General features: G+C 42.1%; 1 protein-coding gene across 1 annotated transcript in view; it reads left to right on the top strand.

The window, feature by feature from the left end:
* LOC139575844 (Wilms tumor protein 1-interacting protein homolog) overlaps window positions 1-9,297 on the top strand; it is a 31,091-nt gene extending 21,794 nt beyond the window's left edge. The window contains exons 3-8 of the mRNA XM_071401201.1: window positions 360-427; window positions 2,253-2,315; window positions 2,563-2,693; window positions 2,854-2,905; window positions 3,453-3,521; window positions 6,149-9,297. Of these exons, the coding sequence (XP_071257302.1) occupies window positions 360-427; window positions 2,253-2,315; window positions 2,563-2,693; window positions 2,854-2,905; window positions 3,453-3,521; window positions 6,149-6,301 (536 nt within the window). The 3' untranslated portion in view covers window positions 6,302-9,297. The remainder of the gene's footprint in view (window positions 1-359; window positions 428-2,252; window positions 2,316-2,562; window positions 2,694-2,853; window positions 2,906-3,452; window positions 3,522-6,148) is intronic.
* The last annotated feature ends 4,273 nt before the right edge of the window (window positions 9,298-13,570 follow it).

A 13,570-nucleotide genomic window follows, 5' to 3' on the forward strand; every position in this document is an offset into this window, starting at 1 on the left:
GTTACTATCATCTGCTTTGGTCACTGGTGTTTCCTGTTGACATCTGTTATTGTTGTGGCTTTAATGGAACAGAAAGGAGTCAGGGGAGTAGGAGGCAGAAAGTCAACTCCCATTTCTATTTATTCTCAACAATACATTTTTGTATAATGTATTTAAAATATCATCAGGAGAACCCCTGGAGCATTTCAGCATTGTTCAAAAGGCTGGAATCACTATTTCCTTGATGTATTAACTTTCTTATAGCCTACGGGTTGGGTAAAATCACATACGTAGCAACACTTTTACAGTTTTCACTTTGACAGAGTCTGATACAGGAACACTTCAATATCCCAGCTCACACACCTACTTCTCTTCTTCAGGGAGGAGGCTGAGAGGGAAAGCTTTCTACAACGTCCACGGCAAGGTCTACTGTGAAGAGGACTTCCTGGTGAGTTACAACATTTGTTGTCCCTGCGTGCCTCCTAATGCACATGCATTTATGTTTATGTTATGTTCATTATGCAGATGTTCAGAGGTTGAGTTCTCCATGTCCTTCATACACACTCACCCCTCGATGACAGACTTGGGAGAGGAGCGGTTGCACATTCCAAAACCCTCCAGAGGAAACAGATGTTTCACTGCTACAATTAAAGTTAAGCACAACCCCTCCAATTCCCACTAATTTCCCCCAAATTTCCCCAAGGAGCACAATTACCCCACTGCTCTCATCCCATTACTCCCCAGCACTTAGAATTATAGAGGGAGGCGGAGTGGCTGTGGGCAGCTGCAGGCCTCAGACTGCCTCCTGTATGATGTATCCATCTGCCCAGGTTGGACACATTGTATTGATCTCTTATAGACGTCCGTCAATCTATAATCAATGGGAACCAGGTGTTTTATAGCAGTCGTTTTTGTCTTCCAAAAAGATACAGACCTTATTACTACTGAATTAGGTTGTTAGGTTGCCATTTACTTACTTAATGTAAATGATTCACTCCATTACACATAGACATTGCCCATTGGCCCCTAAAACAGACTTTCAAGAGGAGAGGATGAGTGCTAAGAGTGGTATTGGGTCTCCTCATACTATAGATGTAAAGAATAGACCCTAAAGGGATCAGATGGTGGATGTGATAAAGTCCCTAGCTTCCTCAGAGTATTGACCACCAGCTCTGCCCTGTCATCGGGGCAGATGGTCTGTCTTGTGGGGTTAAAGTGGAAATCTGGAGTCACCCTCCCCATGCACCCCTCACCACCCCATCTCCACCTGCTACCCCTGTCCCACCATTACCCTCCTCTCATCAGGTCATGCCCCCAGGGTCATGTGCTTTGCAGATGGTCACTATGGGACAAACATAACGATGGTAATGCATGTATAACTCACATTTAAATCCCTCATTGACTTCAATGTGATATCTTATGTTCAAGTTACACGTCTTACCTCAAGTTCGGGTACATCTCCTTGTGTTTGTGTGACTGTGGTCCAGACTTTAGGAGACCACCAATAGTAGAGAGCTGAGGACTGGATGTGTGCTCTCCTGTTAGTAGAGTGCTCTGATGGGTTTGGTTTAGGACAGTATCGTTACAGCAATGCCACTGGTTTCTCATATACATCTCAACAAAGAGAGGAGACAAAGGAAAAAGGACCAACTCCTTTCACATCAATATAAAGAGAGCAGCAGCACCCCCTATAGATGGTGTCATTTAGGCTGTACTCTGGTTCCCTACATTTACATTTTGGTCATAAGTGTTAGGGGTTCTCAAACCAGGGTTGGGGTCAATTCCAATTGAATTTGAAATTCCAATTCAATTCTTGAAATCACTTAAGAAGTGGAGAATTTACATTGAAATCAATTCAAATTAAATTGGAATTGACTTGGAATTAGACTATTTGAACTGTTTGAATTGAAATGGAATTGAATATTTGTGGAATTGTTCAGGAAAATATTGAATTGGGAATTGAATTATTGGAATTGACTTAACATTGGAATTGAGAGGAATTGAATTATCTTTGAATTCAAAGACTGATATACAATTAAAACGGATTTAATTGAATTTACAGGGAGAAGGAAATTAGAATTTAGTTTGTGGAATTAACCCCAACCCTGTCTCAAACACTTAAAGGTGTCAAATTTAGCCATCCTCTCTTTTGTAATGCTGCACTCCCAAGTCTCAACCATACACAGTTAACAGTCACCATGTAACAGTTTCCATTGCTACATGTTAGAATATTAACAAGCCCAGTGATAAGTCTCTTTTTTTATCTCCCACAGTACTCTGGCTTTCAGCAGACGGCAGAGAAGTGCTTTGTATGTGGTCACCTCATCATGGAAATGGTAAGAAATAACCTAATACTGTAGGAGGGCCTGCTAGATAGGGATACAAGACAATCAGCAGAACAGTATGCCTGTCCCTCTCTGGGATTTCTCTTCAGCAGTAATGTATCTCTTCTTGACATGTGGCATCATACCTCCTAGTTTAGTTTTGCTTCTGTATCTGAATGCCAACGGGCTGGTGTGATTGACTCCTACTGAGAGGCCTCAATCTCTAGCCTTACTGTTATCTCTGTGCGTGTGTGTGTAGATCCTGCAGGCACTGGGCAAGTCCTACCACCCTGGCTGCTTCCGCTGTGTGGTCTGCACAGAGGGTCTGGACGGAGTGCCTTTCACTGTGGACGTGGAGAACAACATCTACTGTGTTAAAGACTACCACACGTAAGGACATGTGTCTCTCATAGATAATGCCAACGTGATGAAGTCAGCATGCAAGAGTTTCTTCATTCCGCAGTACTCTTTAAATCCTGGTTTGTGCTGAGACTGAGATGAATTATACAGCATGTACCAAGACTTAACTTCTACTCTGTTTCCCCCACAGGGTCTTTGCCCCAAAATGTGCCTCATGCAACCAACCAATCCTCCCTGCTCAGGTAATGATGAGCCAATGACTGCTTGTATCCTCTTATCTCCTGGCACTAGTTGTCAGAGTCATATACAGTATATACTGTCGAGGGTTGGGCCAATGCGGTTTCTGTCTGAACGTTCCGAGATTGCTATTATCTCCTCCATAGCCGTTGCTAAGTGATAATTGGCGCTTCCGCGCTGTGCTGTTTATTTCTGATAGTTTTCCAAATCTATGAAGATGTCCAGTGAAGGCAGATGAGCAATTAGTTGACACCACAACACAGTACCTACATGGATACACCTTATCCCGAATGATAATCAATAAAAACGTCTGTTAAATTCGCTGCTCTGTTTTGCTTGTTTACAGAGGGTCATTTCATAGGGAATTGTCGGAGGCGCTCTCGTATTGTTACAACTCCCAAATTTTGAGAATAAAGGCACTAACATGGCGTCCCTTCTAAAACCAATGGCATCCGTTCTGACCCAACTCTCTTAATATTCAGCTCTGATTGTTGGTGCCAGTGGAGTGGTGGAAACGGGAGGGTCTGATTGACTGTGTGTGTTTCCTAACAGGGCTCTGAGGAGACCATCCGGGTGGTGTCCATGGACAAGGACTACCATGTGGAGTGCTATCACTGCGAGGTGAGACAATGTCATTACCACCCTGTTTGTGTGTCTTGTCTTATTTATGTTTTGAACGTAGCCAGCACATTGACTATGATCATTAATCCATTTTAGTGTAAATGCTATGGCAGTGTGGGTCTATGTTGCTGTGGGTGTGTGCACTACACACACAAACTGAACCTGAGTGAGGGGCAAACCACTGTGGTGACTCATTGTCCAGGCACATTCCAGAGTTGAGCTGTGGGAGAGGAGAGGGTAGGGTGATAGCGCTGGACTCAACTGGACATCAGACCAGGGGTTGTTGTTTGACTACCCTGGAATCTCAGCACTCTGAGAGACCGTTCAGACCACTTACTCACTCAGACACATGTACAGGAAATCATCCCACGTGACCTACAAACCTCAGTGTAATCAAAGTAATTAGTCAAGTCAGCCAAATTGAATTCCTGACAGTGCATTCATTAACACAGCAGTTTAATGATAGCTCTGTCAAGTGTGAGTCATTGTAACCAGGGCTCAAATAAAGTGTGTGATTGTAAGTGTGTGTGAGTTTGATCAAGAATTCCATGTTTAATGGCAAAAGCTGGTTGACTCATTTCATTATCACACATTCCAGGGAATAGCTCATATCCCATCTAGGTGAGTGATAAAGGTATTATGTAGACAATAGGTAATCATTCAGCAGCCTCTGTGGGGTTGATAGTCATTACAGGGGTCTAAAGTCCAGGTCGGCAGTGGATGGAAAATTCATCACATATTTTACAATGACGGCCTAGGAACAGTGGGTTAACTGCCTTGTTCAGGGGAAGAACGACAGATTTTTACCTTGTCAGCTCGGGGATTCAATCTAGCAACCTTTCGGTTACTGGCCCAACTGTCACGTTCCTGACCTATTTTATGTTATTTTTGTATAGGTTTAGAGGGTCAGGGCGTGAGTTGGGGTGGGCATTATATGTTTTGTGTTTCATTGTTTAGGTCACTTGTAATTAGCCTTATATGGTTCTCAATCAGAGACAGGTGTTTGACGTTTTCCTCTGATTGAGAACCATATATAGGTTGGCTGTTTCACACTGTTTGTTTGTGGGTGATTGTCTTCCGTGTCTGTGTCTGTGCACCACACGGGGCTGTTTTCGGTTTGTTCGTTTTATGTAGTCTATTCCTGTTCGTGAGTTCTTTCGTGTCTGTATGTAAGTTCCATGTTCAGGTTTCGTCTACGTCGTTTGTTATTTTGATTATTTCAAGTATAGTTCGTGTCAGTGTTCGTCGCTTGTAAATAAATTCATTATGTCATATCACAACGCTGCGCCTTGGTCGAATCACTACTCCTCCTCTTCGTATGAAGTTGGTGTAATTCCGTTACACCAACGCTCTAACCTCTAGGCTACTCCGCCTCTTCGTTAACTTGACAGGAATACCCACCAGCGGCCTCTCATATCAGTCGAGAGGTAGAAAAGGTAGAAAAAGGTAGTACAGTACATATCTGAAATATGGATAGTTTTGATATCCAGCACCTGCTCAAAGGCATTGGATGGGTGTAGGGCTGGGCAATAGGGCCAAAATCTCATATCCCGATATAGGTAATTTCATATCCCGATAACGATACACATCATGATATAGCATATTTTCTGTAATAAATAAATAGCTTATATTAAATGACCACATGTAAAGGCCTATTTCTGTTTACATTTTGAATTATACTCAACAAATAAATGGTACTTACTCATATTTGATTATTTCTCCTTTTATTTAGAACCTTTGTGCAAAGTTTCAACTAAAATATAAATGTATAAAATCTTAAAAGGTAAATAGAATACACTTCAACTATAGTTGCAAACAAAATAAAAATAGGTCTAATATATATATATATATTGGGGGGCTTGCCTGTTTTGCATGTTATTTTGGCATTAATACATGTTACATATCAATTTGTATTTGGTACCTTGGGTCAAGTGTTAGCACCAACTCACGAAACTCCTGTTTCGCGACCGTGTAAATTGGGGCCATGTCTTTGCAGATGTAAGTTGTAACGGCAGCAGTTATCTCCTTCCATCTTCGTGATTCTTTGCCATGGTGTGCCGCGGGCAAACGCCTCTTGCAACGTCTGAGTCGGGGGTTTGTTTTGAGCACTCGACTGTACTTGTTTGGGTCTCATCTGTAGACTCTCTCCGTACTGTTTCACATGATTCTTGCGTAGGTGGTAAAAGAGGTTAGTGGTGTTTGAGCCTGTTGTCGGGACCGGCCTGCGGCATATTTTGCAGAGGACGGTTTTCTGGTCTGTGTCAGACTTTTCATACCCAAACGACGTCCATGCGACCGAAGTAGCTCCGCTTTTAGGTACGAGCTCCGTGTCTCTGTGCTCTGTGTCACGTTCACTCTCCTCCGTGTTTGTTTGTGTTACAATTTTTTCCGTGTGGAAGAACGCAAAGTGTCGTCCAATTGACAAAAGATATTGCCGTAAAGAGTGTGATTTGCGACACAACGAAATAAACGATAGAGCATAATATGAAGCGATAGATGTTTATCTATCATCACACGATATATATCGTCATATCGCCCAACCCTAGATGGGTGTATATAATATTTTCCTTCACAAATGTCCAGCTACTGCAGTTCACTGAGTCTATCTCTCTCCCTCGGTGTTGTAGGACTGTGGCCTCCAGCTAAACGACGAGGAGGGTCACCGCTGTTACCCCCTGGATTGCCACCTGCTCTGTCACGGCTGCCACATCCGCAGGCTAAAGGTCCCGGTGCCCGCCCACCCGCCCCCCAGCTACCCACTACACGTCACTGAGCTGTGAGAGGGCAGGGTCGGCGAGGAACCAACCCCAACCCACCGCTGACCCGCCTCCCAGGTGACCTGAGACAACAAAGAAGAAGGAATCCCCCGCCCACGGAATCCCGGGAACTTCGGAACAGACAGACCCTGGGAGACTTCGCTCTCTACTTGCCGGCCGTGCCCTGGGGAGAGGAGATATACAGGGCAATGGACAAGTCACAAGACCGGGCTGGGAGAGAGTCCACGTCTCTCTCTCTCTCTCTCTCATCAGTTTTTTTCTCCCTCCTTCCTCCTTTTGGTCTGTGAACAGTGAAGCAGGCCGAGGCCCCAGCCCACCCAGATGCCCTGGCTGACGTCAGCACCGTGACCCCTGCACATTCATCACAGTGGGGACTGGCCTGGATGGAGGGAGGGGGCCACTCTCTCTCTATCCCTCTCTCCATCGATCTCTTTTTTCCTCCCTTTCTGTTTTCTTCATTCCTTCGCACTGAAGCCCAATGCCATGATGCATTTACTGCTCCTCTGTCAGAGAGAGAGAGAGAGAGAGAGAGAGAGCAGGACAGCGTCTCTGCTAGGAGGCTGGGAGGCCATGAAACAGGCCGCTACATAACATTCCAGCACTGTCTGGCAGGGTTAGAGGGTTGGACATGCTGTGCCTTCAGAGTGGCCTTCCACTGAGAAACCTCACCGCATGGTGACAGTGACAATGCCACAGTCCAGCTAGCTACGGCTCCTTTTGGCTATGCAAGGGTACCGAGTCTACCAGCAACAACCCGAGCTCCTTCATGTGACTCTGTGACACACTCTCCTGTACCATCCCTTTGCTCCAGTGCTACTTGGCATAGCGGATGTTTGTGGCACCGCATGCGCTGTCAGTAGCCACAGCGCTAGCCTGGGCTGGCACTCATTCCACTTAGCAGTCTTAGAAGACGTGACCTCGAGAGATTCACAAGCAGTGTCTCAACGATTATATAATGAGAAAAAAAGTTAGAAGCACGTAGATTGTCTTTTATACATGCCTATATATTTTGCAGACATTTTCCACTAGAAGTGTAGTGTATTTTTTTGCTGCATTATTATCAAATGGAATCGGAGGCCAAACGAGCTGTCACAGTCTTAACGGTCCTCTGAAGGGTATTGGTCCGTTGTTTAATTTCTCCTCAAGGACACGTCCTAGAGGCCCCTGTGTTCTCGCTCTGCTTGGTCATGCGATCCACAGACCTGTTAACATGTACAGTTCCACACACTGGTTATTTGACCCATATGGTAGCACTGAGTAAGTGAGTGTCTGACCATCGAGAGTCCCCACATATCCTCCTCATGCAGACGTTACTGTGTCATACCTACTGGTTGATCTGATTGTCTGGTTGGTTGTGGGAGTTGCTGGTCCAAACCGTGTCCCTGGAGAATCCATCCCCCGTGTTTTCCCTCGCTGGTTGTGTTGTTGTGTGCGTCTGTGTGTGTGTGTGTGTGTGTTAGTCTGTTGGTCTATAGACACTGAGTGTACAAAACATTAAGAACTGCTCTTTCCATGACATAGACTGACCAGGTGAATCCAGGTGATGTCACTTGTTAAATACACTTCAATCAGTGTAGTTGAAGACAGGTTAAACTGGATTTTTAAGCCTTGAGACAATTGAGACATGGATTGTGTATATGTGCCATTCAGAGGGTGAATGGGCAAGACAAAATATTTAAGTGCCTTTGAACGGGTTATGGTGTAGGTGTCAGGCGCACCGGTTTGTGTCAAAGACTGTAATGGTGCTGGGTTTTTCCCGTGTATATCAAGAATGGTCCACCAGCCAAAGGACATCCAGCCAACTTGACACAACTGTGGGAAGCATTAGAGCCAACATGGACCAGCATCCCTGCAGAACACTTTTGACACCTTGTAGAGTCCATGCCCCGATGAATTGAGGCTGTTCTGAGTGCAAACGGGGTGTAACTCAATATTAGGAAGGTGTTCTTAATGTTTGGTATACTCAGTGTGTACAGAAGTGTGTGTGTGTGTGTGTGTGTGTGTGCACCAGTGGCAGTGCCATGGTGCATGTACCTTGTTGAGTGAGCAGGACAACGGCCACCCAGCTCCACAAAACGACCCATGCTCTCTCAATCTCTCTCCAACAGAAAGGATGGGTTAAGGTTCTGACTCAGGCCTACCCAGTACCTGCTCACAGTAGCCTAGTCAGAGGAACTGTCCTCTCATACTACTGAATCTAACAGACAAGGAGGCTGACGTAGAGATTACGGAGAGGAGGGGCCGACACAGGCATCATGTGCTTTCTGATGTATCCCTCGATGAGATTCTTTGGAATGTAATTATTAGTGTATGTTTGGCAAACTGTTGTTTATTTTTTGCTCTGCTCCCAGTTATACATTTGCAAAAGTGAAAAGGCTAGTATCCCTGGAGTACATGTTTTTGCTGGGAAATTCCCTTTGATGGTAGATAAACTGAATCTCAGCATAGTATGATGAGACTCCTAGTCAAGGAATGTGTAATATACTTGAAGAATGAGGCAATGGCATTTTCTGAACTGTAGTTTGAATAGTACAATAAGACCCACTCATATCAATCTCAAATCATTTTTCATTAAAGCAGAACATTTTTAAACTTGACAAGAGTTGATCCCCTTTAACGATGTCTTAATACACCTCTTTTTAAAAATACTACTTCAATTCCATTTCTATTGCATAGCACACAGCTAGTTTCCCCATACCTGTGCATAAAGAGGCTAGTTATTCTTTCATCATAAATCACTCTGAAAGTGAAGTCTTCTCTCTCCTACCAGTAGTTTTCAATAAGCACATATGACACCTCTGTCACATCACTTTTGTATCACTTTTGTATAAGTGTTTGATTACCTAGATGGTTCATAAAAAAGGAAACTAGATTTATTTATCTAAACATGAAAAAGTCAAAAGTTATTTAATGTATTAAAAATTGGGACGTATCATTTAACTGTAGATGATATAATCTGCTTTTTAAATAAAGTGGTTTTGTAGCTAACTTAAACCAAATGATGATGTATTTTTGTTGTTGAATGTGAAGTCATATGATAATTTCTATCCAAATGATGGCACTTTGTTGAACTACAACACAAATACCTTGTTACCATACTATTACCATGTTATTACCATTTTATTGCATGCTGTAATGTAGTGCTACCATTGGACATAAATCAACAACGAAATGTGGTAAACCTGGGAAGGATATGGGAATGATTTAGCCTGAACTTGGGAGTGATATGGACAACTGACTTTCCCGTGGCCGTGCCTTGTCTCCCTGTGGAGAAGATGGATGCTTACAAAGATGAAAAATCCCAGCTCTGGATGAAAGTCCCATGCTGTTGTTCATGCCTTCCAGTTACCTCTGTGTACTCAGAGATGTTTGTTCTAGAAAGATATCATCGTCAGATCAGAGCTACTGCAATTGTGGTGTGTAATTACATCCCCGCACGCAAGTCTCTCCAGCAAGTGGTGTGATGGAGGATCCCTCAGAGAGCAGAGCAGAGAGCAGCCCCCACCGTGGTATGTACAGTATGATAGCTCTGCTCCTGACAGTCATCACCGATAGGGCAGTCTCTGGGGTATTGTTGGCTCTGGAAGTAAACAGTCCATCTGCACTTTACTGGAATCAGAGGCCATATGTATCAAGCATCTCAGACTGCGATTGGTGACATCATTTTCCCATTTGCCCATTGTGATCTATAAGGCAAAACGGATCCTAAATCAGCACTCCTATTCTGAGACGCTTGATAATTACAGCCCCAGACCCACACTACTGGGCTTGTCATGGTTACTAAGTTTTAGTTATGATGAGTTGGGGTTGACCATCAACTCACTCAACAAGTTCTGAATCATAAAACGAGATAGAAGCATCTAACACAGACAATCGGCTCTGGGTCTGTTTCTGCTCATTTACCCTTTGTTTTCTGTCTATAATCAGGTTTAAATAACACGACAGGGATTATAAACCGAATCAAATTAGCAAACTGTCTAGATGAACAAGAAGATGGCACCCCCACGGTTTCCTATTGTACAAGTGAGAGGATTTAAGACTCTTAAATTAGCGTCCTGTTGGACTACATTTGTGCCAATTGGAGCATAAAGTAGGATGATTACTGTAATGCTCCTCTTAAACTCTTTAAGTGAATGAATCCCCCAGCTCTATAATACCTCACAATAACCACACGCCTGGAGGAGGACCCTCAAGTACACTGTACAAATACCACACAGTCACACATTTGGCCTATGGAGATTTGGTTTGCAAAAATAAGTGGTGTTTGATATATTTGTCTTTGTGACAGTCTCTGAGGTTGTTAAGTGTGTGTCATCCCACTTGACAATTTATCATTGATCTTTTGGCATCACATTAGGTCAGAAATAATCACATAAGCAGATACTTAAAAAAAAAAAATCACTATTTGCTGAGATTGCAGCATGAGATTCTCTGAGATGACTTGTATTCCTTCATTTGGGTCATGTCATGCTCATGATTAGATGTTTATAGAGAAGTAATAATACTTTTACATTTGTAAAGAACTTTTCATTATAGATGAAAAATCTCAAAGTGCATAAAATAAAATATAAAATATAAATAATACAATGACTATGAGGTTAAAGTGCAGACTGTCAGCTTTAATTTAAAGATATTGTCATCCATATCGGGTGAACCGTTTAGAAATTACAGTTCTTTTGTACATAGTCCCTATTTAATGGGACCAAAAGTATTGGGACAAATTCACTTATACAGTATGTGTATTGAAGAAGTCAAAAGTTTAGTATTTGGTCCCATATTCCTAGCACACAATGACTACATCAACCTTGTGACAACAAATTTGTTGGATTCATTTGCTGTTTGTTTTGGTTGTGTTTCAGATTATTTTGTGCCCAATAGAAATGAATGGTAAATAATGTATTGTGTCATTTTGGAGTCACTTTAATTGTAAATAAGAATATAATATGTTTCCAAACACTTCTATATTAATGTGGATGTCAACATTTTCTTGAATCAACGTGAATGTTGAAATCAACTTGGATAACAACATTGAAGAGGGTAGAACACAGAGAGGTGATCAGCTCAGACAACTGTATTAAAAGAGACTGTGTTGGTTTTAAGGGGGCGATAGATTAGTATCACACTGGGGGGATTGGGAGATTTAGGGTCCTTTCACATACAGTATGACTGTATGGATCTTAGAGCGTTTGGTACCCTAATCTGTGCTATTAAGCACATGCGAAACGCAAACTAACCCTGTCTGAAACAAATTCAGGACCTGCGTGAGTAGCAGTTCCAAGATCCAGGACTAGAGTACCAGGTATTGTGACACGGCAGCGCGAGTTGCATGGAACTTTTTGCCCGTTGTAAATGAGCTACCCACTGGACACACATGTCATTTCAATGTCTAGTTTTAGTTTACATTTGGTTGAGTTGTCAACTAATGTGAATTCAACATGACATCAACAAAACATTTCTCCATGTCACTGGATTTAGGTGAAAAGTTTTACAACTGCGACCTGGCCAAGATAAAGCAAAGCAGTGCGACACAAACAACAACACAGGGTTATACATGGAATAAAAAAATATACAGTCAATAATACAATAGAGAAAGTCTATATACAGTGTGTGCAAATGAGGTAGGATAAGGGGGGTGAGGCAATAAATAGGCCATAGTGGCGGCATTATTACAGTATGGAAAATTAAACACTAGGGTGATGTGCAGAAGATGAGTTGTGTTTGTTACTTGAACTCTGTGAAGCATTTATTTGGGCTTTAATCAGAGGTGCAGTTATTCTAATGAATTTATCCTCTGCAGCAGAGGTAACTCTGGGTCTTCCTTTCCTGTGATGGTCCTCATGAGAGCCAGTTTCATTATGGCGCTTGATGGATTTTACGACTGCACTTGAAGAAACGTAAAAATGTCTTAATTTTCCGCATTGACTGACCTTCATGTCTTAAAGTAATGATGGACTGTCGTTTCTCTTTGCTTATTTGAGCTGTTCTTGCCATAATATGAACTTGGCATTTTACCAAATAAGGCTATCTTCTGCACACCATCTCTACCTTGTCATAGCACAACTGATTGTCTCAAACACATAAAATAAATTACACAAATGAAGTTTTAACAAGGCACACCTGTTAATTGAAATGCATTCCAGGTGACTACCTCGCGAAGCTGGTTGAGAGAATGCCAAGAGTGTGCAAAGCTTGTCATCAAGGCAAAGGGTGGCTACTTTGAAGAATCTCAAATATAAAATATATTTTGATTTGTTTAACACTTTTTTGGTTATTACATGATTCCATATGTGTTATTTCCTAGTTTTGATGTCTTCATTATTATTCTACAATGTAGAAAATAGTTTTTAAAAAATAAAGGAAAACCATTGAATGAGTAGGTGTGTCCAAACTTTTGACTGGTACTGTATATATTTTTTTAATAAAAAATATTATGTCCCCCCCACTTCTAAATCCAACGTTGCGCCCCTGCCGTCAAGCATAGTAGTCCCAAGCCATTGTTACTGATGAACTCTTGTACGAGTAAAGTCTTGTTTGTTACAGAATGCGCATTAAACTGTGCCAGTCTTAAAGGGGCTAGAGTGAGAGGCAGAATATGGACTTTTTTTAACTGTCTGCAGAAGGTCAGAATCTGCACTGCATAGAGGGGGAAGAGAGGGAGGCGTACAGTTCTGTATGGACTATTTTGGCTCATGAATGCATTTCCTACCACCTCTCCATCCTCGATGTTTGAGCTTTTCCATAGGATTCCAAGTTGAAGAGGTCCTTTTTTGAGTTCGTTACTCAGGATTTGTTTAATCTTCTTCAAACTATGAAGGAATCTTCCTAAGTAAAATATGCCAATGTGCCCCATTCCTGTACTTTGTAGTCCTTTGTAGTCATCCAGGAGATAATAGGTGAAACTCTTCAATGCAGGTATTCAAAAGAAAACAATCAGCTAGCTTTACTTTGTTGATGCAATTTTTTGTCTGATTTCAACATTGAGGTAAAAAATTATTGGATAAAAAATATCAATACCTGATTAGCTACTCAAAAGAAAAATGCACGTTAAAAAACACTTAAAACAATAAATTACAACGAAAATAGCAGAGTAATCAGCCTAGGCTGCCATAAGGGCGCCATGGCAACAATGCCTTGATTCTCTGTCAAGTGTACAGAGAATAACATCAGCATACACAATTAATGCTATTCTGAGTGTAGAGAGGTTTATATTTGTCATACAAACTGAATTGCCTGACTTTGCTTTTAAAGTAGTGAACAGAATCATTGTTGAAC

Source organism: Salvelinus alpinus, chromosome 5 (assembly GCF_045679555.1).
Source record: "Salvelinus alpinus chromosome 5, SLU_Salpinus.1, whole genome shotgun sequence".
Classification (NCBI taxonomy): Eukaryota; Metazoa; Chordata; class Actinopteri; order Salmoniformes; family Salmonidae; genus Salvelinus; species Salvelinus alpinus.